Raw genomic sequence first — 27,729 nt, forward strand, 5'->3', positions numbered from 1 at the left:
AGAAAATTGTTGTAGAACTTCACATATCGCATTAAAATTAATAACATACTCTCACTTATACAAGATACATTCCTTCCAATGAATACAGATATATAGCAAGTGAAATCATTTATTTTAAAATTATAGCTTAAACATGTATTGCTAACTACATAAGTGAAAACCCTTTCGTATGAAAACCCATCATATCACTAATGCTCATATTGAATATAAATAGCTTTAAATTTGTTTATTTTGAACACCTTACTATATGCCACTGACAGTCAACTGCTCCTTCATAATTAAAATAATCAGCAAATTGTTCACGAACCCACTTAGCTTCTGCACCATAGTTATTTTGACGCACCAACATCTGTAATGTCACCCAATCCATTCATACAATTTGCATCTTGTCGCCACTCACCAGGGTTAAACTCATTACCCATTTGCCCATCTTGATCAGCAAATAATGGTGGGCAGTATAGATTTGAATCATCATCTTCATTTATGCTCATAAGGAAGTTATGCAATGCCACAACAGCTTTAGTTATGGCAATCACATTATCAACTTTGGCAACTATAGGCCTATGAAACACACGAAACCAACTAGCACATATACCAAAAGCATGTTCAATGACACGTCTGGCTCTGCTTAGCCTGTAATTGAAAATTAGTTTCCTCTCAGACAGGTTTGAAAAAGGATAGGGCTTTATCATGTGGCGTTTTAGGCCAAATGCATCATCCCCTACATATACGTGGGGTAGTACTTTTGTTGAATGGGTAGTTTTGCCATCTGTGGGCATGTTGAGAAGCTTGTTTTCAATAGCATAGCCAAGATTGCTGTTGGCATACATGCTGCCATCACTTTGCCGCCCACTATCACCAATATCAACCAGTGTGAATTTATAATTTGCATCACTAACTCCCAACAAAACAATGCTATGAGTCTTTTAGTAATTAAAAAAACTCGATGCCTGTCCAGCAGAAGCAAACATCTGCACATGCTTTCCATCAATTGCTCCCAGCATATTAGGAAAGTTCCATCGATCTTCAAAATCTTTAGATACTTTTTCCAGTCACTTTCAGTGCAAGGTGTTTTCATGAAACCCATTTACTTTAGTTTGTCCCAAAGTGCGTTGCATGTTTCGTAGATAATTCGACCAACAGTCGTTGAGCTCATTCTATAATTGGCAGCGATAGTTGTATGAGCATCCCCAGTTGCCAAATATCGCAGAGTGACTAAAAGTCTTTGATCTACACTTATTGGTTCTCGCATTTTCGTCTCTTTCTTTCTTATCATCGGGGCAATATACCCCAACAAGGTCTCAAAAGTGTCAGGTAACATCCTGAAATATCTGAAAACATTTCATGATCGTATAATCGCAAGTCTTTAACCAGCAAATTGTACTCTCCTTTCTCATTTCTTTCCTCGTACAGTTTACGCATCCAAAATCTTGGTCGTTTTCGCTTTGTTTTCATGGATCTTACTCTACATGCATGCAGTAAAATCAAATGCCTTCGAAGAAGTAAATAATGCATTAAAGTTTGATTCACATCCGCCATTTTCTCAATTTCACATTGCAATTTGCAATCGTCTTTGACGATTTTGTTGACGATTTTGTTGACGATTTTATTTCCTACTGCGCATGTGGCGCAGCGAATTTTTAAGACGATCGTCAAAAAAATCGTCTAGTGGAGATCCGCCTTTACACATTGTATGGATTGTGTTATACAGTCACCACAGTGCTCAAACCTATAAAAGTGAGCTTTGCATATCGCGAACACGGTGAACGTCTGCATATGAGACTCTCTACACAATCCGACAGTGCTCAAATTACGCACGCGCAGTGAGCGTAGTATACAAAGTGTATCTACAATGTGCCCTCTCTGCTATACATACACATATATAAGTTTGAAAATTTTTATCCAGGCATTTAATACATAAAAGATAAAAGTTTCTCCGGATTTAAAGTGAGTTTTTATTGAGCTTTCGACTCGTTGCTTCGAGCCTTCATCAGAATGAAAAATATTTATTTACACGTGCTTTTAGCTTGGAGACGTTTAGAGCGTCTAATTGGATGAGTGGGTGGATTAATGTGATTGGATGGGGTGAAATGCGTTGCCATGGGTTTTGGTGTATTGTGAATATGATTGGTGTTAATAATATTAGAGTGTAGTGTTTTAGTTAGAGTGTAGTGTTTTTTTTTTAACTACAAACAACACCAAAACTAACACTAACTCTATTAATCCAACACCAATCATATTCCAAATCATCAATAATCCACCCACTCATCCAATTAACGCTCTAAACAAAAGCTTTGTCATAAATAAATATTTTTCATTCTGAAAGGCTCGAAGCAACGAGTCAAGCTCAATAAAAACTCACTTTAAATCGAGAAACTTTTATCTTTATGTACACATATATATATATATATATATATATATATATATATACATAAACGTCCTATATATATATACATATAGCAAGTTTTTGTGTACAGATTCTGTGTGAAAAGACAGTGCTCGATGTGCGAGAGCAGAGCGCAAATATATATAGTATTATTGAAAATAATCACAAATACTACAGTTTTATCACTGATGATGGCACCATGAGATGATGTATCGTGTTTATTTTAAAAAAGTTGTAGTATTCATTAAATGCGCGTTTATTCAATAACTTACATGTGTTTCTCCTAGGAATATTCCTGATTTGTCCCTAAACTTATTTACATAATGCAATAATTTTAGTAAAAAATGACGAGAAAAGTGATATTCGAACTAATTTTTATGTATGTATGTTTTTCACAAAGCTAAAATATAACTTGAAGTTATGAAAGCAAAAAAATCATTAGAAACCTGTAAAATAAAATGCATATAAAATTTCCTTTGCAGCTTTGCTGGTACATCAATTTGCATGTAACATGTGACGGGTATTATTTAATTTACCTTTTAAAACCAAATATTAAATAAGTTTGTACTAAAATTTTTTTCTGTAAATTAGTTCGTCCACGGAGGCACACTAATGATGGTTTTGATTAAAATGCCTTTTAATTATGGTTTGCTGTGGCTTCTTTACAAAAATCATATTGTCGAAAAATTGTGTACTCTTGATGTTAAGTTAAAAAGTTTTTGTCTGCCGAATAAAAACAAAAATGGATTATTGTTTTGTTTTGGGGAATTCATAATTCGTACAAGTATTTTTCGCTCACAGTTCGCTTCTATTAGCCTTGTGTTTATATGGTGTGGAAAGACTGGGCGCTACTGGGATTAAAACATCAACTGACGTAGCCCTCTATCTATTTTAGTTCAATGATTGAGCCTGAGTTAGCCTTTACTTACAGCTTTTTGTTAATGAAGTGAAAAAATAATTGAAATTTATTTTTATTTTAATATTGAACTTTTAGAATCATTGCATAATATAAAAGGAGTCATAAAGTATTTTAATAACATCAAAGCTGATCGCTTCATCTTGGCCAAATCTTTTTATTCCTCCCTGGCAACCAATAGAATGGAAGCATATTTTTATGTAAGTTATGCCAAAAACAATACCTTACGACTGTTTACGATTAAACCCCAAGCATATACCACCTTTAGGTAACTTGTAATTATTGAAATAATTCTTTTCTTCATTTTTATATGATATTTTGTTGTATTATATATAATTATTAACATATTATTATTATATATTATTATATATTATATAATAATATATAATAATATATTATTAACAGAAAAGGAGCAGTTTTGATAAATTATAGCAGACGTTTTCTGAGCTTTCAAATACTCTTGCGTAATATTTCTAATGGTAATATGATTAGAAAGAAGTAAAACCTCACCAATCAAATTCCTTACAACAATTTGATGTTTACAATAAAAACAAATTAATGTTGTTATTCATTTACACTTAGCACGCATGATCTACGATAAGAATTAAATTATGTAATTGGTGGGTGTTGTACATACTCCTTTATCAATCAATATTTGTAGGCTCCATATGATGGAAATTACACGTTCTATATTTCAATGGACAACAGATTGCAAACGACATTAAAGCTAAAACAAACGAGAGGTGACAAAAAGATTCATATGAAGATTTTTCCGTATTCTCGTCTAATTTCTTTTTCCAGGTAAATTAACCAAGCCATCCAAGTCAAATATCACTTTCATACTAAGGTTTTAAAACACATGCACTTGATTAGTTTTTTACAGCAGGGACCAGCTGCACGAAGCCTGGATAGTGTAATTTTCTGTGAAAAACTGTTTATATTTTCTTTGCGATGATGAAATTTCGTAACCCTATAACTAGCATTTTATTTCATTAATTGTTCATTTAAATTGTAAATTTTTCATATTGACGAGATTTTTGAAGCGTTCAAAAAGATTGGTATCCAATGGATAGTGCTATTCGGCCTTCGTGCATTTGGCAATGAGCTGGCTGCAACATTCAATCATTAGCATTTACCGCTAATGTATTTAGAAGTATAAAGTTTTGCTTTAGGAATTAATATGCTCAGACTTAAAGAACAATTAGCTTTCACGTATTGAATGATAAGTGAAGTTGATCATAATAGCAAGCGTCATGAAACGAAGATATATATATCTAATCAGATTATTGTTCAATTGCAAAATTTGATAAGAACGTGTTTGTTTTAATTGTCTTTAATTTATCCTCTTATTTCGTTTTAATATGAGGGTTATAATCTTAAAATAAATTATTTTTTGCCATGAAAGTATATACTACTCATTTTTTATAAATATTTTTTTCCTACAAACTAGTTCACATTCAAATTGATTCTAAACCATTTGACAATGAAAAATAGCTGTAAATGCATGAACTTTTAACATTATTATAAATTTAGCAAATTTCATTATTTTAGTAGCATTTTGTGTTTTTTATATTATTCCAAACTTTTCAATTTTAATTTATGAAACGTAGGTTTCAAATATATAGGCGGAAGAGGACTGCAAAGTTGGAAGGATCTAAGTTTTACTTCATCCAATGCTTCACGAGGAATTACTGGAGAGGCCGTCTGTCTTTAATGATTCTTAGAAGAGTCCGTAGAAAGAGTCATATTAAATGGATAAGAGTGCCAAACTCAGACTTTTTCTGGGCTTTGCCAGGTATTATGATGTAATGCAAGATTGCATAATGTTGTGAAGATAATTAGAAAACTAGCCGCAATGAAAAATAGCAAAACGAAAATATTATAATCTCAACACTGTATTAAATCCCACTTACTTCTCTAATTGTTCAAGTATTGAAAGATCGGGCTAAGGGTTTATCTTTCAAATTAATCTTCTCATGAAAAACTTTAAAGCATTTTATTTATCTTTATAATATTGGAATTTTCATGTTTAAAATTTAATAAGAGTATCATGATACAAGAGCAACACATCGTCATATTTTTTTCAATCAGATAACTCACAATGGATTTCTTACGAGTTCTATAAAGCTCTTTGCATTTGTTTACCTGCTCTGCAATATATAACGATTTGTCTCTGATTGTATCTTAAAAACTAGCTCCTTTTTTAAGCTTTATATAATGATCTTAAATATCTTTTTCAATATCAATCAATCATATTAACAGATAGCAAAAGTTGACACCTAGCATGAGTTGTCTACCTAAATGCATAGAATCTCATATCTTATAAAACAGTTCTTTTTGGAATTCTAGGGTTTCACTTTTAGCTTTTCTGTTTTATCTTATGTTTTTTGGTTTTCTTTGGTTTCAGTCCATCCACTAATTATGCTATTTAAAGCCATCTTTAATTTTGTCATTAAAACAAAGTCTCTTTTTTAAGTATCGTTTTGTTTAAGAAATACTACACTTTATCAATTTTTCACTTTGTAAAAATTTGATCTTTCAACGTAATTCTAACACAATGCACATGATGTTGGTTTGCTTTTCTTATTCAAAACTGCTTTACTGCATCATTAATGCACGTTATTCTTCATTCTTTTAAACAAGGTGAAATTAAAGTGATGCTATCGCTGGAAAATACTCTCCCCAGTGTTTTCATTAATGAAACATTTAATGTAATTGGTATGTATCTTCGAAACTCGCATTTACATTAAGTATTCAATAAAGATGATAATATTGGTTACGTAAAATCTAAGCTCTTGACAAATTTACAAAAAAAAATTATTTACTATTGTGCTTTGATATCAGTAATAAAACCTTTAATTCGTTTGCTATTTACGACAAGCTAGTTCTAACTGAATTATTCTTACAATGATTGCTGATCTAGCAATACAATAAAAGTTATTTATGCATTCGAACAAATTATTTCAAGCAATAATTCATTGTCCGTGATTTTACCTTAATAAGCAGATGTCATTGGTTCAGTTATGTCTAATGAATAACTTTTTAGGTTCATACATGGTGTTTTGTCGTGGGTTATACTGCGCTAATCGTCCAAAAGCAATATTTTTGTCATTTCTTGGTCGAAGAAAATGTATACTGACAGAAAATCAAAGCATTACACAAGGAGATAAAATCAATCTGACAATGAGCAAATGGTTTTCACATCCTGTAACTGAAGTTGTTACAGTAAGTAATGTCTTTTGATAATGTGAGACGAGTAACTTCAGACTTGTGTCCAATAGCAATGAGGCCGAATACCGTTCAGTTTAGTTTACTCCTTCAGGCACTACCTTTAAAACTGTGAATACTTATGGTATAAATCCTAAAAAGTATAAATGTACTCGTTTCCACCTCCGTACAAACGTGCAGTTTTGAGCATTTTACTATTCACAATCGATACCATTTTTATTAGGTAATGATCATGGGCCGGATTTAAAAACGTAGTTAACTTTAAACTATAGTTAGCGCTAACTACCGTCACTCACTCCTTAACTGGAGTTACTTTATTAACTGCTCAAAATAACTGCGTTGCACAAATAGATAGTTAAGAACCTGATTGGTTAACTTTCATGAAAATTGACTGGAGTGTTCTTAAAAAAAATTGTATATAGTTTAATCAATTACTTTATAATAGCGAGAGACCCAAATATATAAACAACTTCAAAATCACAAAAAACTCTTGGCTTTTGTAAAAATCTTTAAATATGGCAAACTATTTACGAATGTTTATGATACGAAATGAAGCTTTGAGAAAAGATTCATGGTGACATTGCAACGATTAAAACGTAGCTGAAAATTTGGGCAATTCTCAATAAAAATTGAATGTGTACTACAGTATAATGTTAATGATAATGGCGGGTATAAGCAAGGCTCTTTTGTTATCAATTACTACTTGAATAGAATCGAGCAATGCACGCTTGTCCCTCAAATTGATTTACATTATGTGTTGTTTGTGCATGGGTTTTAACTCTTGAAAAGCCTTGTTTTACAACATTTGAGACTGAGAGATTGAATGCTAGCAAGGAAAAGATCCTTTCGTTTGCTTAACCACAGAGAGAAATCCTTGGTTTAGCAATGTGTTTTTGAAGACATAAGTCACAAATATATAAAAAATGACAGTGATCCACTTTTTATTGTTAGAAAACATATTAGGAAGTCATCCTAAGTAGTACCATTCATTCTTGTTAAGCTGGAGGGAACGTGTCATCCATATTAATGTAATATGTTACAACATAAATGCCCTCATACCAAATGTTCCGAAAAACATCTGTTCGTTGTAAAAGTCAGCCGAAAGATGCAGGCTTGCAAAACGAAAACTTTTTCACCCTTCTAATTTGACAACCACAAAAGCAATCATGAAAATTATCCATAAATTCTAACTCTGAACCAGTGGCGTGGCTAAAGGTCCTGCTGGTCGTGCTGAGCACTTCCAAACATTTTTTAAGCTAAGGTTTTTAATCCAGTAAAATTTTAATGTATTTTTAAATTGTTAACAGATATTAGGGAAAACAAAATATATTTCTAAAGCTTTATTTGCGTTTTGAACTACTTCATATTACCACAATATAGAGAACATACTCTAGCTCTACTCGATTGAATTTTTTCGTGCCACACATATCTTGTTACGCATGTGATTACCACATTGGCAGCCAGTAAATTGCATTTTGTGACCAACAGGATTGACGATATGGCAAATGGCAACCAGTAAACTAATTAAATATACAGCAGCCAGTTACACAGCGAAATAGCCCTTGGCAATATCGAAAGTCTTTCGGAGCACTTGGGAATATCTCCCCCTACAGCCAACCAGATTGCCCACCCTGCGTTATCAAGCACTCTTGCTCACATTAACGCAACTGGACACACCCCCAACTTAGATGACTTTAAAATAATCTCCTCTTCAAACGATACTTATGAACTCTCCATTCATGAAAGCCTTCTAATCAATAAATACAAGCCTTCACTTAATGTGCGAGGAAACTCCATTCCACTTAACCTCTTTTAATTTCTCTTTATTTTACTTCCTAACTTCCTTATCATATATCCATTTGACACCACCTTCTTTAATAGTAATTTAACACCTTTTTGTAAATATAATATCTTGTCTTAACATCCTATTTATTATTTTTCTGAAGATGTCTTGAATAAAGACGAAACGTTACAATAAATTTAAGTTTACAATTTGTTTTTTTTCGTCTATTTCTATGGCTCTAATCAGAGCTTTATGTTGGGCATTAATTTTCATTACACGAACACCAAAACTTGTGGTAACACATTTCACCCCATTCAATCACATTAATCCACCAAAGCTAAAAGCAACTGTAAATAAATAACTTCCTTATTCTAATGAAAGCACGAAGCAACGAGTCGAAAGCTCAATAAAAATTATTTTATACAATGCGGAGAAACTTTTATTTTGGTACATATATATATTTGTATTAAAAAATCACCGTTTTCGCGTTTTCGTTCCTTTTACAAACTTATGATTAAGGCAAATTTTTAATGAGATGTAGAGGAAAACAGGTAGAGAATTTTAACCCTAAAGCCCTGTTTTCTTCCATAAACATCATTTGAATATTGTAATACTTTGGTTTAAATGCTTGAACTTAATAATGGTGCAAAGTTCTCATTGACATGATAAGTAAAGTTTTCGATATCTTTTTTTCTTTTTATAGGTAGCCGCTACGCATGCGCAGCTAACCACTATGCTACACTGAAAATTGTCTGTCTGTCTGTCTGTCTGTCTTTCTGTCTGTCTGTCTGTCTGTCTGTCTGTCTGTCTGTCTGTCTGTACTTAAATGTAAATTCCATCCGTCTTTCCTTTGCGCAAAACTCCTTTATAACGTCCTCATAGAATCGTGGCTTCCCCTGCAAACTTACCAACATCTCCTTCTCGATTGAAATTGTAGCCAATGCAGAAAGTCGCTCTTGCCCTTGTGTACTGCGAAGATACGTTTTGATACGCTTGAGAGCCGAAAATGATCTTTCTGCAGAGGACGTACTTGGCATAGTAAGAATGAGCTGACACAATCGGTACACCTCTGGAAAACAGGCTTTCAAGTCAAGTTCGATTATTTTTGATATCATATCAAAAACAGGTTTCGATTTGAGCTCGGCAGATTCGTATACAACGATTAGTTCACTTTTTAGTGCTTGAAGATTAAAGAATGTTCCATCAGGGGGGATCCAGCTTCTGGGCTGACCGTGGCCCTGTGACGTAGCGAGCGACTTCGGCGCGAGCCAACGCTAGGGGGTCTGGGGGCATGCTCCCCCAGAAAATTTTGAAATCTAGACTCTCGGAAAAGCAAATTCCTGCATTTTTAATGTAGAATATAACAATATTTTAGTTATAATCTCATCTAAAAAAAATTCTAATATCGCCATTTTTTTAATTCTGTTCGGATAAAAATTTTACTTATCTTGTGGTGTCTGATGTAAAATCAACGCAGTTTCCGTACCTTTCTGTAATCACAGGATTGTTGCCACAGGAGTGAGAGAAAGATGAAGCATGTTATTTTTGCAGTGAATAACCAAAAGACAGTTCACTACAAAAAAATAATTCCCCATCTTTGTTGCCCCATCAAATGGTCTTTTTCGAAAAGCAGCGAGGATGCCTTTTGTAACAGCCATAAAGATGGCAAGACTAATAAAAGCAATGTTCAAAGGTGATCTTCTTCCAACAACAGCAAAGATGTTTATCCAACAATCGTAAAGATTGCAAGATTAATAAAAGCAATATTCAAAGGCGGTCTACTTCCAACAACAGCAAAGATGTTTATCCAATAATCGTAAAGTTGGCAAGATTAATAAAAACAATGTTCAAAGGTGATCTTCTTCCAACAGTGACAAAGATGTTTATCCAACAATGGTAAAGATGGCAAGATTAATAAAGGCAATGTTCAAATGTGGTCCTCTAAAAACAAAGTAACAAAATGATTTTTGGTGGATGGGATTTTTTGATCTGCCAAATAAGAAGGTGGCATCGCAGCACAACGAAAGATATGGACATAGTCAATTGCACTCCCATCAACAAAATCTCTTGGATATATTGTACAATTGAACATTTTAGCCAACGAGTCCCAATTTCCTTTCACTTCAGCATCATTAGTAATTGGGTAGTATGACTGAGTAGCACACTGGATTACTGTGGACAAAGCAAACATACACATCAAGGGTGAAAAGGTGTAATTATTCGCTCTTTCCACTGCTTCTTGTAAAACTGCTGCAATTTCATTCGCATTTTCTAAAGAGGTTAGAGCTGCATCGCATATACACATGGCAAAGGCATTTTTAAGTGAAGTGAACGCACCATTTTTATGCTGGGACTCGATGAGAGGATGGGTAGAATAGTATTTTGCATTCGCAAACATTTCAACTCTAGTTAGGAATCTCAAGTAAATAGAGAGAGTCTCATTCCCAACTAATGCAATAGAACATGCATTGAACAGAAAATTCCCATTGGCTAAAGTACTAAAAGAAAAATTAGTATTTAAGTATCAATGGCTACTTTGTTATACCAAGTTATACCTGGAAACAAATCTGCTAGACTGACTCTGACATTAGAATAAATAAGGGTAACCAATACTGTTAAAGATAGACTAATAATATTGAAATTGAGAAAGTTATTTTCTCTTTGTGTTAATTTGGTAACATCATGATAAAGTCAAAGTCACAGGCAGGTAGTCTAAGATTTGGAACTAGTCTAGGCATGTCGAACAGGATTCAGACGACTTATTGATTCCATCAACTATAGGATCAATATAAATCGCGAAAGAAAGTAACAGTTATTCAAAATGATATGTTAGTTTCTTTAACCAGGGGATAACATAAAATGCCAGGAATACAAGGATAATACATTATTGATTGGGTTAAATTTGACTAATATTGAAGTAAAACATTTTATTTAACAGACAGTAACAATTAAAATTATTTAGGCCGTACATTAGACAGACTGAGTATGCAAAATAATGACAGCTTTAGACATATATTTTACACGATACACTAAATATGAATAGCTAAAAATTAACGGATTGATCATATATTTCAGGCCAAGATGTCAAACGTAAATAAAAATATAAATTAATACCCCAATACATGTAAATTCTTACCTAACAGGGACATTGGGTCCTGATCTTTCAATTTGGCTTTCAGGGAACTGCAGTTTTGAAAATGAACAAGTTCGTAGCATAATATTGACAGTAGAATTTATACGACGAAGCCTTTCCTTGTTGATTATTTTACCACAGTGTTGTCTCAAGTTAGACAATTCACCAGAAATAATTTTGCAAGCGTTCTCTTGCTGAAAGGTTTGGACGAGCTTTTCAAGAACATCGATCTTTTTAGAAGTTTCCATTGATCCTAATCGCTGAGTAGAACTAGAAGTAGCGTTTTTCAAGTCGACAAGAATCGAGCAATTTCATATGACTTGTATTTATTGCGCAATCAAAATACATTCACCGTAGCTCACCGTGGCGCACATGACCAAAACGTTCCCTGTGATTGGCTTGCAATGCTGCACCGTGGCTAAAGGTTACTATATTTAGCAACTTTTGCGAAATTTTCTGAACGCTGACTGTGGCTCTTCATTCTGAGATTGCAGGCTCGAATTTACGAACATATTCCGAGCATATTCATGGCGTATTCGGCAAGATTCGAGACGCTTTCGGTGATTTTACAGTTCAGAGTTTAACTGGATGATAATACTATTTTAACAAGACGTTTAATTTGAAGTTTTTGTTCTGTTAACACAAATTTTTGACAAAAAATAACAAAATTCATTCAATTTTTGCTTTTGATCGAATTTTGCTGTATTTGAGCAAATTTTTAATCATGAAAAAGTCAACCCTGGAAAAACTTAAGTGGCAGAATTCTGACCGTGGCTCAAGCCACTTTCGCCATGGCCTAGATCCGCCCCTGTAAATATGAATCTTGAAACGATTGCAGCTCTCGTTCGGGAAAATTCCGGCTGTACAATTCGTGCTTTGAATGATTCAACAAAGAAACGAATGCTCTGCTGTTTAAGACTTTCGAATCTAGAGTCAATCTGCACGACAATGGTATCGACTACACAGAAAAACATTTGACGGAAGGACGCCTTTACATCGTCTTCACTTTGCCCGCGTTTCAGTGCTACTTTGACGATACTTGACGTAAAATTCCAATAATCTACGAATTTTGTTCGTTGTTCTTGAATCTTATCTTTCGTCTCGCGAACTTTCGTGACACAGAAGACAATATCGAACTGCTTACTCTGAATGATGTTATACTTTATAATTACGTAAAACTACTCAAATTTCAAGTACATTATCCGCTGTGTAATAACTGCACCTTCTTTAACCAAATATATAAAAAGCCTGTAAATAAATTCTAACACATAGAACACTCACGACTGTTGTAAATAACTTCTTCGCTAGTGAATAAAATAATCACAAAATTTAATAGCGTTCTAGTACATTGAACTCACGTTCGGAGCTCATACGAAAGACTTATATATAACACTAAAATCTACCGGATACAAATATCAAAACTACTACGCAAAAGGAGCTCTTGTCAATATCATAATCTTGTATTACATGCTACAGATAATATCTTCTACATACATAAATTGCAAGACAATAGGCGCGAAATGTATTGTAGCAGTCGTGATTATAACAATTAAGAACAGCCAGTTTCGCGCACAAAATTGGCACGTTGTGTTGCAAACTGAGGCCATGGCGTTGTTTATTGTTTATATTTTGGTATAATGACGTCATGGCAACGTGTTCTTCCGTTCTTCAAAATGTGTCTGGCACTAACTCGTACGTTTCAGAATATCGGAGAGTCGTGTTTATTATTTAGTATCTTGTACCTTTTATTTTTAGTCATTAATTTACGAATTCAACGACACAAGACTGACAAGAGCATAGTGTTTTGGTCATAATGCTAGTCATACTTTACCACAACACACGTTTGCGTGCATTTCGATATCTCAGCAGACTGCGGCCCCTGCTTGTTTACGCACATTGTGCGCAGAAAATAATAAAATAACCAGTAAAGCACCTAATACTTTGAATTAGAAATCAGAACATTACCTTTCGCTCTCAGCCATCTTTTAATAAACGATAACATTAACGGCGTGAATAATTCGGATGTCCAATGTGTTGAATATACGAATATTATTCGCGCGCTGATATGTGTTTAAAATTGCGAGCGTACAAGACTGTTGACCAATCGCTGTTAGAAGCGCCGCTTGCCTTTTCTCGATATTCCTCGAATAAGAAGCCTCCAAATCTAGATTAACGCATGCGCAAATGTTCAAATTGAGCTCCGAAGCAAGCGCGCTTGCCTTGGTTAATAAATAAGAAATTTTTAAGGTGTATTTAATCCACTTGACTGATCTTACAAGTGTTGCAAAGTGAAACCGAAAACCACGACAGTAAATCGCGTATAAATAGCAAGCATTTCAACTGTAAAGACAATTTAGACAAAACATTACATTGACATTGTTTAGAACAGAAAAATTTAAACTGATTTTGCTCAGAGATTGATCCAAAAAATTTTTGTTCGGTAAAATGCTTAGGCAAGCGGCGCTTGCCTACGCTTGCATGACCGCACGCCACTGGTTTGAAAAGTAAAAGAACACTTTTTAAAATTGATTTGAAATTGATTTAAATAATTCAAATGCTTTTAGTTAGTATAGGAAGAATAGCGAGAGAAATTTTGCATCCAGATGAAGTAAAGTTTGCTGATAACAATTAAATTTTACTCTAAAGAAATCATAAGAACCATCTAAAAACGTAAATTGCTTAATTTATTATAAGAATTTAATAAATATGAATGTTATTAACTCGTTTATTCACTCCGAAGCTTCTGCAAACATATTTTTCTCGTCCTCATGATTTGTAATTATGATTTTTAATTTTCATTCGTTAACCTAGATCATAGTCATATAAACAACGTTTCTTAACAAAAACACAAATGCGAGAAAATCAGCTTTATCAATAGGTTTATTTCTAATTCATTTAGAAATCAATTTGAAATATTTGTCAGATGTAAAGGCGTTTTAGAAAATACTAACAAGCAGTTAGTATTTGCAGTTTATATATTCACGAAATAAATAATTTGAAATCTCGAACAATTAAGATTGACTGAATAGAGACATTTTTTTAAAATTTATTCACAAGACGCTAAAACTGTAAGTACTCAACGGGTTTCCTTATCGTACGTTTTCCTTTTGTTGTAGATGGGATATAGTACAGTTGATGATTGTGATTCAATATTGAGTAAAAGCTTTAATTTCAATCTTATGAAATCTTTGGTTGTCAATGATGTTGGAAAAATTGAAATAAAAAGTAAGTGAAGAAAATCGTTTATCGTTTAGCAAGGCATAAAAACTGCGAAAAAGACAAAATTTTTACATTAGAATTTTTAGGTCATCTAGAGAGTCAAAACGCGATTTTCTGTATAGGCATCCAGGAAAACACTTTTATGCATTCACTTCTTTAAAACATTCTACAATTGTACCAAGACACTAAATGTGTTGCCCAGCAGTGAAAAAATTGGAACCTTTTTAAATTTCAGGACTTATCTTAGAAAATTGCTCTTTTGAGCCACCCGAATTGTGCAAGGGAGGAAACAGGACGATTGAAATAGATGGATGGACAATTTCACAAGGTTACTAATGTTTACCGATGGTTATTCAATTTGAATTCATTGGCGTAACATGCCATTTTTGATCAAAAACATTCTTAAAAATTGTAATTGCATTTTCTAAAGTGTTATATTTCGTGATCTTGTTTCGATGAAGATCTATTGTTAGTTTTTTGCATCTTTTAGAATTAGACAATGCTTGATTTGTTAAATGACTTAAACTTGTTTAAAGCATTGGTCAGAAGCTTTGCTTTAGCTGCTATTTTTATCGTCAAAAACACGTATTTCCAGAGAAAAGGAGTAGGGCAAAATTATTGTGAAAGAACAATAGTTAATGTTAAAAATCTGTTGTTCGACAGATTCCTCTTCTTATTTAATGTGTTTGGAAAACAAGCAATCCCTGCTCACTTACAAATGGGTTCCTTTCAACTTTATCACAAACAAGACTGGCGTTTGTCTAAAATATTCCTACAAGATTACAGGAAGTAATAATACAATGTCTGTGTCGTTTCAAAGTTTATTGGGTGAAAAGAACAAGGTTTGGCAATTAAAAGGTAACCAAGGTAGCAATTGGGAGAAAGGAGAAGTGTTCATAGTTCCCACTCAAGACTTTACCGTAAGTTTTGGATCACTAATTTATGTTATTTGCAAATAAAGAAAACGTTGCATTTTAAAATTACTATGAAGGACAGCAATGAAATTGTAAGAATCATCTGTCATTATATTTAAAGTGGATAAACCTGGAGTACTTATCATATTAAAATCATGAGAAAATTGATTTTCCCACGTATGACAGAGTACAGCATCCACTCGTTAAAAGATTTATTCTAAGGCATCTCAAAATTTAGGGAATCTACGTACAAACAAACTTTACGTATTGTATTCACATTACATTGTGCCTCTGAATCTTCTGCACAATACCAAATCAAGATACTCATCATTTGAAGCATACTGCAATTTTCTACATCTAATAATATTGATAATGATGTGCTCTGAGATACCTCTTGACTGTGATTGATTGTGGTGCAGTAAATTTTATATGTGATTGCACTATAAAAATGTGCAATAGCACGGTAAACACAATAATCTGACTGCCTGAAATGTAGAAAATAGTAAACATCTCACTCTGTGAAAAAAAATTCAGCAAATGTAAGTAAATAATGAAGACTTGCAAGGAATGCACAATCAATAAATATATCAAAGAAAGTAATAGTATAGGTTTATGCTCACGCAGTGATGTTTTGAAAGACTCTTACTAAATAACTACATATCAATTCTCGTCCTTTAGACTGGCGTTTTTCCATATAAGAATGCAAACATAATTTGATGTTGGCATCAGTTGACATTTTCCATCAATGAAATGTGTTTTCCATTTTTACACTCTCCAAACCATTTGCACATTATTTTCATGTTGCATGTCTAAATATTTTGATCTTAAAAATTTACATAGATTTATGAGGATGAATATAAAGCACTTGCTGCATCTTTATTCTTTTGTTAAAGTTAGTCACCAAATGAAAATCAAATGACATTAGAAAACCTCTTCGACGTTTTATCTCGGTATAGTTCACAAAGAGCTAGAAGTTTATGTTCATTGTTTGCAACGATTTATGCTATAAGTGAATTCTTAAGTTTCGAATTCTTAGTTGCGTCATTGCTGTCTGTTCTAGAGCAGTTTTAATTGATATCCATTCATAGCTAAAAATGGCTCGCTAAAATTTGTTTAAGTACACAGCTATAAACTTTATTTACAGTTATTGTAACTTTGAAGATAGAGGAAGTATACTTAAATAGTTGGAATTTATTTCTCTCTTTTGGACTCCAATTATTCAGTCCATAACAACCAAAATATATATTATATCACACTTTTTACATATTTTTATTTACATATTAAAACTACTACTTTTTGTTCCTAGGTGATATTCGAAGGTGCAATAATGGAACCGAGAACTACTCTTGCTGTTTCGAGGTTCGAAATTACCACAGGACATTGCAGTACTGAAAGAAAGGTTACCCCAGTGTATGCACTGCCAGGTAAAACTGTAAAACAAAAGACGAACCTATTGAATATATCAAAAATATTTCACCTTCTTTTTTATGCAACTTTCATTGTACTTTATGTACGTTTAATATCTTTGGTTTAAGGTACACGCACCAAAATGTTACATATAGCATGATTATTCAGATATTTTTTCTACTTTTGCAAAAAAGCACTTTCCACTCAACTTTGCCAAAGTCATTTTAAGATCTTGAAAGGGTAAGTTTTGCTACGCCCACTAAAGTATTTTATAAAGAAAGGCTCTCTTAGTTGTATCTTTTCTCTTAGATATATCTTTTCTCTTAGTGGTATCTTTTCTCTTAGTTGTATCTTTTCTCTTAGTTCTATCTTTCTTCTTGCAATTTACTTTTTTTCACTCACTCACTCACTCACTCACTCACTCACTCACTCACTCACTCACTCACTCCTCACTCACTCACTCACTCACTCCTCACTCCTCACTCACTCACTCACTCACTCACTCACTCACTCACTTACTCACTCACTCACTCACTCACTCACTTACTCAGAAAACTTTGGCTCACGGCTTATTTCTCTCTAAAAAGTGTGTTTTAAAGTGTAATATTTATAATATATACTTTTTACTTAATTTGCATGAGTGGAACACAAATTTCATTTTGGCTATTTCACTTTTTGTTAATCTGAAACCTGTGCTATATTCCTGAAAAAGCAGTTTGAGAGTATCTTTTAAATAACGTTTCTGCACAGACCTGTTGTTTTATTACAGATTACAAATGTGCTACTGATATGTTCCAATGCGATCACGGAAAATGTATTCACAAGCGTAAGGTTTGTGATGGTGACAAATTGTGCGCAGATGGCTCTGATGAAACGCGCTGTCCATGTCTATTTGATGAGTTTAAATGTCATCACTCAAGGAAATGTGTAAAACGTGATGTGTTATGCAATGGAGAAAAAGATTGCACTGATGGTAGTGACGAAAGAAATTGTCGTAAGTTAATGAATAAAATCAATTGTGTTTATTCTTTCAGTAAGTCGAATCTCACTTAGTGTCACAATAAAATGAGATACCTCTATGCTTCCCAAATTGTGTCATACACTTTTCTTCAAAAAGCCAGCTTGAAATAACCCTTAAAAAATTACTTAAAAGGTGTTTTTTAAGACTTATGTTTCTCCTAATTAATTTTCTTATATATTTGATGCAAGTTATATATTTACCTCTTCATTCTCTTCATAAAGCACTTATCATTGAAAGAATGTTTGCCTTCGAGCTGCCTAATCTAACACACTCGTTTCTGGACAATTATTTTTTATGTTCGTGCATATTAGTAGAATACCTTCAGCCATACAACCGCTGACATTAGCATTTTCCGGAGCTCTTGCCCGTGTCAATTAGTTTCCAGTCTGTGAAAGTAAACCGGGAGCGTGCGTGTCAACCGGAAACAGAGTAAGATTGCTTGTTACTGATAAAAGAATACAATTATCATTTCCTTATTTCCTATATAGGAAAAAGGTTACAATTTTGTAAAGTGACTAGCTTTCTTCTTAAAACAAAAATGGCTTTAAAGTTGACATTGAACTTGCAAAGAAATTTAAGGAAACATTTGATATTGACGAAAAGTGCAAGGCGATAGGGGAAAGTCGAAAAATTATACAAGATAAATTGTTAAAGTGCCATGTCGAAGAAATAGGGTACATAATATAACAGTCTTTTTGCTAAAGACTGTTATGGCTGCAGTGTAAATCACCCTTCGCAAAGACGCCATAAATGTTTGGTGATGCCCAGCAATTAAAGAATGCGGATTTATTTTGATAATGCCACATTGGAAATTGACGAAGAAGATGTAATGATATCGTTCTTCGATATTTTAAGTGACCTTAGTCCTAAAGTAAACGGGCTAGAATTGATCAAGTATATATACAAGGATTGGAGAAACATATTTTTGAAGATGCAAAAAGACAAACCGAAACATGAGTCAATGAAATTTTTGAAAAAGATTTATTAATTTTTTCTTTATTAGTCAGTCAATAAACAGCCAATGATGCTTGTCAGACTCTGAAAATAAAAAAAAAGCTACTTCGATGTGAAATTGTAAGTGGAGAAGTAAATTAAAAAATACATACTACCTTCGTGAAACTTGGAATTATCATTCAAAAAACATTCGATAGCTAAACATGCCGTTTAATATATCATCGGTGAATCCCCCCTCGCTTCAAGGCAGAATGGTTAATCCTTGTGCAAAATAGCCGGAATATATCATCGACTAAAATATCAAAAGTCATAAAATTTTCATTAGTTCTGCTTCATTAGAATTTAATACTGCACATGTTTACCTATTGTGCGAAAGAGAGCTTCAATCCAATCCTGCCCCGGGTCAAACATGAATTTATTCTCTTGCAAATTTAAATTTATCGGCTGTCTGTCCGATACTTTAAAAAGAGAGAAATCTTACCCTTTTGACATATCAAGTTTCAAGCGTAAGAACCAACATATCTCCGTCTGAAAATGGTCTCCGTTGAATAGTATCCCTGCTTCTGTGGCCAAGGTCTTGAACGAATCAAATCGTGTCTAAGAGCACAGGCAGAACAATTGTGAAGTGCAAAACCGAAGACTATCCGTTATTTGTACCTGAAGAAAAGTATACGCAATTGATGGATGCGTACGAAATTGAAGTTGTAAAACAAACCAAACACGCTCCCTGCGTGTAAATGCAATATTGTCGAAAGTTTGTGAATGTCCCATTCGTCTACCAATCTCGAAAGGCCGTACTTTAGATGTAAGTACATTCATCTGAAGAAGACAAGCAAACGGAAAATTAAAAGCCAATCGAAAACCTTGCCAATGAAAAAGGAGAAGGCAGAAAAATTCAACTCTGTTGCCATGAGAATGAACAGTTGCATTTTTAATATCATTATACTTTATAAATAACCGTTTTGAAGGTCATATCGAGTGTTTTGAATAAATAATTCCAAATTGATAATCCGCCCCATTTATTAAAATTAGCTGTGTCTCCAAGCAAATTCCGTCAAAGCAATACCTTAAACTGAAGCAAAGTTTGCCGATTTTCTCATTCGAACATATCTAGCCTTATAGTAAACGATGGAAAAAAAGAGAAATTAGAACGTTTAAGGATTAAGGCTATTAAGAAAAAAGCCAAAGCTTAAAGTCTTCGTAAACGGACTGACAAAGAAATTTCTAAAAGTCAGACAGACCTGCCAAAGGTCATCCGGTTGCAGAAGAAAGCTTTTGCAGCAAAGTTTGGAGTATGCAGAAAAGCGAAACACGCTGAAACATAAAAACAACGAGAAGCATAAAGAGTACATTATTTTTTCTCTTCATAAGATATCTGAACGATTTATGAAGAAGTTTTCTGCAACTTCATGTGCTTATCGTGCGACAATGGAGAAGCCAAAACATGATAAAAGCTACAAAGTGAAAGATATAATGCAAGAGCTTGATGCACTTTTCACCGACGCCATTGACCAGGTAAAGGGGAAAATATCAGCGGGTGGAACGTTATCCTTTTCAACACTAAACATCCGAAGTTTTTTTTGTTTTGAAAGTAAATAAGCATGCGATTTGTTAACACCTATTGAAGATAAAATTCGCGTTATGGTGCGGTCAGATAAGTGAAAGAGCCTAATCAACACTCAGCTGATACCTGTGATTCAGATGTCGTCAAACAGAGTTCTCTATCCGAAATTACAAAAGTATTGCAAAGCAACGAGAACATCTCTCTAGAAAACATCGTTCAAAATTGATGTAGTTGCAATACGCCTGCAGACCTGGTCCGGTAAACCATTAAAAGTGTTAGATTATACTGAAGATGCCGTAGCTAAGAAATTTATAATTACTATAAGGAACAAGGATAACCTTTGCTGCGGCTGTGCCTTATCAGTATCACAAGCCATAACAGACAGACATCCAAAACATGAGCAATTTAAGCTGGAAAAAAACACACAAGAGAAAGAAGCTTTAAAACTTTATAAAAAAGCTAATATTTCTCCAGGTCCTTGCGGTCTCAGGGACATATCTAAGTTCCAAGAGGTTCTGCTTTATTCCCAGATTGTTGTCATTGATTTTAATGCTAGAAACACTGTAATTTACGAGGGACCCGTAAAAAGAAGAAACTTGTTCTGTATAGGCAAGGGGACCATTACAATGTCATAAATCAGGCCAAATTCCCGGCTTTCCATGGCAAGTGTTTTTATTGTGATGAATGCTTTCAGTACTTCAACGATGAATTAAGCCATCCATGTTTTAACATTTGACGCTAACGATAACGATAACGATAACGATAACGATAAACTACAACATATTCAATGGTCACGTACTAACGATAAATCGTTATCGTTATCGCTGCAAATGTGACCGCACACAAGAGTTTAAATAACGAGCGATTTTTTTGCATCGTTATTGGATCGTTATCGGATGCAAAGTGACCGAGGCTTAATGATTGTGTCGAGGTTTGTGGGGAAAGGCATGAATCATTGAATATAGAGAATGGGCTAAAGTTTACTATAATGACAGGTTTTGCGATGAAACAAACACGGTATTTTCTTTTCATGGCTGCCTCTTTATTTGTTATGATTTGAGAAACGATCATCCATTTTTTAATGACAGACAAATGACTGACGTATTTGACGACACAATCAGACGACAAAACAGACTTAAAAATTAGGTTACAAAGTGAGAACAATTTGGGAACATGATATTATGAAACTTAGGGAAACGAAGTAAATGCAGCAGTTTTTGGTGGTAGAGTCAATGGGTTTAAGCTTATTAGGGATGCCAACCCCGATGAAACTATTGAATACGTTGATCTCACATCATTGTATCCGTTTGTCAATAAAACGAAACTGTATCCGGTTGGTCACCCAAAATTATACGTGACAATTTTGAAGTTATTTTCAACTAATTTGGTCTGATTAAATGCAAAGTTTTAGAACCAGCCTGTTTATATCATTCGGTCCTGGAAGCTCGTATTAGGGATAGACTGTTTTTCCTTAGTGCAAGAAATACGTTGTAGAAAACTCTTCGGAATGTCATCATTCTATAGAGGAGCGCACATTTTGGGGTATTTTTACGATAGTTGAAGTGCTGAAAGCAATTGAAAAAGGATATGATCGACTGAATAAAGAATTTATTAGCGATCAGTTGCATTTCTACAGGCGTTTGAATAATGATCTTTGCGTCTTGAATAATGATTTAGTCGAAATTGTCTTTAAGAAAAAGCACGACTATGAAGTAGAAAATGAACTAATAAACATCTTCATAGGAATATTTACATCTGCGTGGGTAAAATTAGAGCTTTATATTGTAATGGACAAATTAGGTGTAAATGTGCTCTGCGTTGACACAGATTTGTTGTATTTATGTAAATAAGCCGGGAATTCCAAAGCCACAATTAGTAGATTATTTGGGTAATTTAACAAATGAAATCACTCAGGAGCACGGTGTGGGTATTTATATCACTAAGGCCCCTTCCAAACTACGCCGGATTAATCTGAAAACGAATTTTCTGCGTCAAAAACGCGTCAAAAGTTTTCCGTCTAAACTAAAAAGAATTCAAAAGCGACTAAAATATTTGACGTTCACACTAAAACGCCCATCGACAACTAAAACGCTTGAATTCCTCACTGGCATGCGTACTTCTAACAAAGCTGCAACAACTGTCACCGGCTGCAGCCATATTTTTTATTTTGGTAGAACGAAAAGTGGATTAAATTTGTTATTTCAAGTAATATATAAATAATGTCAAAGCCTGGTAGAAAAAGAAATATATCATAAGAAAAAGAAAAAACTGAATGCTTTTCATTGTCTGATGCGAGGTGGAATTGTTATTAAAATGACCATTGCTTATAAAACTTCCAAGGGTATGGAAATTGTAATTAGGAGTCGTGTCAAAACAAGTACCAAGAGCTTTTTGAAAGATATATAGAGCAGTATCCATCCGAGGAAGAAGTTGAAAAATTGGAAAAGGACTATCCTCATCGTAAAAAAGACATAAACAGATTCTTACTTCTAAAATAAAGTCAATTGGGCTCAAATATCGACGTGCAGTCGACTCTGGGAAAAGACTTGGTAACGGTAGAGTGGTGCTGCTTTATTTTGAGCTGTGTGAGCAAATTTGGGGTATTTCTCCTGCAACAAATGCATTCTTATCTGGTTTTAAGACGGCTGGCTGGTCACAGACAGAAAAAACTCAAACGTAAAATTCCTACTGATTATCAATTCTTGACACGTGCCCACGAGGAAATCAAAATCAAAAAAAACAGATTCTTGAAGTTATGAAATCTTCCAACAAGGAATATGCAGTAAGCATTAAGATGATATCTTCTAACGTAGAGAAGTTAACAAACTCAATTGCAGATTGTTTTGGTGTACTAAAACAAGTCTTGGCTCCTCAACCATCTTATTTACAGCCCCCTTCCCAGTACATGTATCAAAACCAAGGAAGCTCATTTGTAGACAACAACACAGGCCCAACAAGGATCTCATCTCCAGCACCTAACCAAACAGACATGCAAAACCTGTATTCAAAACATGTTTTCAATCCGTTTTATTCCTGATGTCCCAAACATTAGTGGTAATTATTAGAACATTCAGTTTTTGGACGTTATTGTTTTTTCAACAAACCTATTATTGAATCATTTGTCATTATATAAAAATATAATCAATATTGATCCCACAACAAAACAAAAAGTTGAATGCATTGTGATTTTATGTGCTTTCTCATGGAGGCACATTTCACACAGAAAACACTGTTGGTCAGATAGCACTGTTGCTTTATGTTGGATTAAAGGGAGATTATAAGCAATTCGTGTCGTATCGAGTGGCAAAAATCTGAGCTTCTAATGAGATCGTGTGGCATCATGTGCCAACAACCGACAATCTGGCCGACCTCGGAAGCAGAGGTTGCAAACTGACCGAGGTGTGGATGAAAGGTCCTGCCTGGCTATCACAGCGTAGTCTTTGGACACAAGATCTTACAATCAAACCGTCCATTAATTCCCAAAGTGATGGAAAGGCGACGGAAGGCAATGAGTATTGAGCACGGGTGAAACGATTTATTGGTAATGCTCGACAAAACAGCGATAATAGAAAGCACGGGCCAATGACATCTGAAGAAGTGGAAGAGCAAGAGCAACACATGTCATGGATAAAAATGGTACTAGGTGGAGTCGCAGAAAACCCAAAGTCTCAAACGGATCTGATTCAGTTAAATGTACAACCCGACAATGATAAGATTTAAGATGTCACAGTCGGATACAAGGAGAGTTCCCTAGTTACTTGCCTGATGACGCTCTATTCACCGTGAAGTTAGTGGAAGATGCACGCTTGGAAACACTCCATGTGGGAGATATACTTGACATTTTAACTGAACGACGAGTTTTTTTATCGTAAACATGTTTCGGCATGCTTATGCCATCTTCAGTACATAGAATGAAGGTAATTATGCCATTTACATGATATATCTATATATTTGTATGTGACTATCGTTAAGTGTATCAAATTATAGAATTGGTGTTTGATATTATATTACAGGTTAAATATTGTATTAATGTGGTATATTTGTTTGTTGAGGTCTGGTTTGAGCTTTTTAATGTAGAGCGCTTCTTTCAGTTTAAGAGAAAAAGGAGAGTTAGTGGTGTCTAAGATGTGAAAACATGAATGGTTGTATTTTGATTTGCAATGTGCTGAAGTGTGAAGGTGTTTATAAATATGTGAGTTTTAGTCGGAATGTGTGTGTTCTTTCATGCGTGTGGAGAGATGGCGAGTTGTCTCACCAAGGTAACGGGAATTACATCCCGCACATGAAAATTAATAAACCACGCAAGATTTGAGTAGAGATAGAATACTGTTTTTAAAACTGAGAAGATTTTTTATGTTGTGAGATGAGAAGACCAGTTTGATTTTTAAGTCAACACCGAAGCGTTTTGAGATCTTCCGTAGTTTTTGTTGAGTGGTATGTGAGTATGAGCCAATGCATGCATGCCGAAACATGTTTACGATAAAAAAACTCGTCGTTCATTTAAAATTTCTGATATCCATCGTGCTTTTAAGAAATTATGAAGTTATACTTACGATGGCAAAGATCCGAGAGAGGTATTGGGTTCCTCGACTTCGTCGACTAGTCAAAAATCAAAGGAAGAGATGCTACAGATGCAAGAGATTCACGACCAAACCGTATCAAGCTCTAATATCTGCTCCCTTACCAAAGACTCGAACAGAAGAAGCCACACCGTATAAAGTCATTGGTGTCGAATTTGCGGGTCCGATTAAGTATAAAGTCAAGAAAAATCGAGAAGGAAAAGCCTATCTGGTGTAGAAAAGCCCTCTATTCCTGTAGTTTGACGCGAGAAGTCTATCTTGAATTGCTGAAGAGTCCTGAAACAACTTCGTTCCTATATAATATATTAATCCTAACACGGTTTTTTTAATATGCACATGAAAAACATGTGACTTGGACGAGATTTGAACTCGCACCTTCGGAATACTAGTCCGCCGCTCTACCTGTTGAGCTTCAAAGCCCATAGGGATTGAAGACGAGTCAAATCTCTTTTAAACTGCTTATGGATAAGAGATTCTAGCCACTATAGCCATCTTCGTTTGTTCTGCAACAGACGAATGTCTTTTGTGAATCTTGCCCGTCGCCCAGGCAATATTCCCTTTGAATATGTCGAATAGATCCAACAACTCAAGCCTTTGAATAACGAAATTTTATTCTCATGCAATGTTTATCTCATACATATATTGCTACTCACTCAGACTCTCTCTTCAACCCCTTTACAACAAAACATCAATCAAAATTTTTCTAAGCCTATTGGTTGACAAAATTATAACAACTAAGGAGAATTTGTCTCTCTGTCAGTAAAACATTAAATAACATAACTTATTCCCAACACACTCCCCCTTATACATCTGAAGATAAGATGTATATCTAAATGGATTAATGATCTAGGGAGTGTTTCAAATCTCTTCGTTTTCTTCGTCAGAAATCGATTTGATGATTCCCGCTGCATTTTCAGCTGCTTTACGTTTTGGCTTGAATGGTTGAGCGTATGGATTAAGATCAGGTCTCTCTTCATGGCTCTGTCGATCACAAGCTAATTCCATTGGGTAAAGCAATTGAACTTGTCGTTCTAGGTTTCCATTTGGCGTTTTCAACATTACCCCACGTATCACTCCATCTCTTCCTGGATATGTCTCTATAACGATCTCAAGAGGCCATTTCCCTCTATTCTTTTCATTGGATTTGATCAGCACGACGTCTCCTATGTTTACAATGAACTTTTTAGTCCCATGACTCATGTTATGTCGTTCTCGCAGTGCAGTGAGGTATTCTTTCGACCATCTTTTCCACAAGGCTTGTTTGCAAGATTTCAAGTATCTTGCCCTCTTACGTAAGTCCAGATCACTTTCGACCCATAATTTCTGTTCTGGCAGATGATTGGATATCTGGAATAAAAAGAGCTCGGGTGTTAACACCGGCAGTTGAACATCGTCTTCTATTGATTTGCACTTCAACGTCAAGTATCACTTCACACAGTTCTTCCCACTTCAGATTTGCGCCTCTGCCCCACTGCCATTTAATGTCGAATTCCTCCAAATAACCTTGAAGACGTTCCTCCTTTCGTAAAGTATCAATCCACTTCGCAGTTTTAATGAAGGTGCCCCCATTCTCTGAATAGATCTTCCTGGGTCTTCCCCTCCGAGCAATGAACCGTTTCAAAATTGGTATGAGCGTGGAAGCAGATAGGTCCGGCATCATGTCCAAGTACACTGCTCGAGTTAGACTACATAAAAACAGCGCCAGATACGCTTTGCAATCCTTACTTGACTTCCCTTTGTAACGTATTGGTCCCGCGAAATCTACGCCAATTACCTCGAACGCTGTTTCGCCACAAGTCCGGTCCTCGGGTAACTTTCCAGCAGGAGGTGTGGGAACTGATGTCGCTCGATATCTTTTACAACCAAAACACTCCTTTCTAACTTTCTTTACAAGGCTTCTTAACTTCGGTATCCAATACGTCTCTCTTACAGCAGCCATTGTCAATCCAACACCTCCATGTAACGTTTCACGATGCAACTTTTCCACTACTCTTTGAGCTAGCAAGGAATCTGTGGGAAGGTAGATAGGATACTGACCCACAATTCGGCCACGACATTCTAAAATCCCTTCTGTATTGCGCGTAAGATTAAGTTCTTTGCATTGTTGCTCGTACTTTGGTTGTAATTGACCTTGCTTTTTGGCTTTTTTGACAAATTTCATCTTAGCCTCTTCAATCTCGGTAAAGGATAATGGTCCTGTTCTCTTTTCCCCTTGTGTACAATTGTTTGCGAACCTGAAGAGCCATGAAGACACTCTTAGAGCTCGTTTAAGTGAGCATTTTCTTAATAACTGTTCCAGAACATCACCACTGTACTGTTTTGTTGTCATTGCGATACTTTTTTGGGAGACTGTGGCTTTGCTTCTGTTGCAGTAGTTGGAGTTGTGGTTATATTACTTGGCCATCTGCTCATATCAGATAACCATTCTGGACCGTAGAGCCACATGTGGTTTAATTTCCCACCCCTGCTGGCCAAATCTGCAGGATTTTCGGATGTGGGCAAATATCGCCATTTTATTTCAGGATGTTGGTGTATCTTACGGACACGGTTTGAGACAAACTGCTTATAGTGGCCCCGTCCAAGTATCCAATGCAAGGCGACAGTGCTGTCTAGCCATGCAAAAC

The 27,729-nt window shown here is 34.8% G+C and overlaps 2 protein-coding genes across 2 annotated transcripts; one reads left to right on the top strand and one right to left on the bottom strand.

The window, feature by feature from the left end:
- The first annotated feature begins 4,933 nt into the window (after positions 1-4,933).
- On the top strand, positions 4,934-18,039 carry LOC124449144. Its single transcript, XM_047000094.1, has 8 exons — positions 4,934-5,097; positions 5,946-6,020; positions 6,349-6,527; positions 14,563-14,671; positions 14,901-14,993; positions 15,329-15,585; positions 16,886-17,003; positions 17,756-18,039. Exons 1-8 carry the CDS (start codon positions 5,016-5,018, stop codon positions 18,037-18,039), a joined length of 1,197 nt encoding a protein of 398 aa, XP_046856050.1. The 5' UTR covers positions 4,934-5,015.
- An 8,369-nt stretch (positions 18,040-26,408) lies between these two features.
- On the bottom strand, positions 26,409-27,434 carry LOC124449145. Its single transcript, XM_047000096.1, has one exon. It carries the CDS (start codon positions 27,432-27,434, stop codon positions 26,409-26,411), a length of 1,026 nt encoding a protein of 341 aa, XP_046856052.1.
- Between the last annotated feature and the right edge of the window lie 295 nt (positions 27,435-27,729).

Source organism: Xenia sp. Carnegie-2017, unplaced genomic scaffold (assembly GCF_021976095.1).
Source record: "Xenia sp. Carnegie-2017 unplaced genomic scaffold, XeniaSp_v1 HiC_scaffold_23, whole genome shotgun sequence".
NCBI classification, from domain to species: Eukaryota; Metazoa; Cnidaria; class Anthozoa; order Malacalcyonacea; family Xeniidae; genus Xenia; species Xenia sp. Carnegie-2017.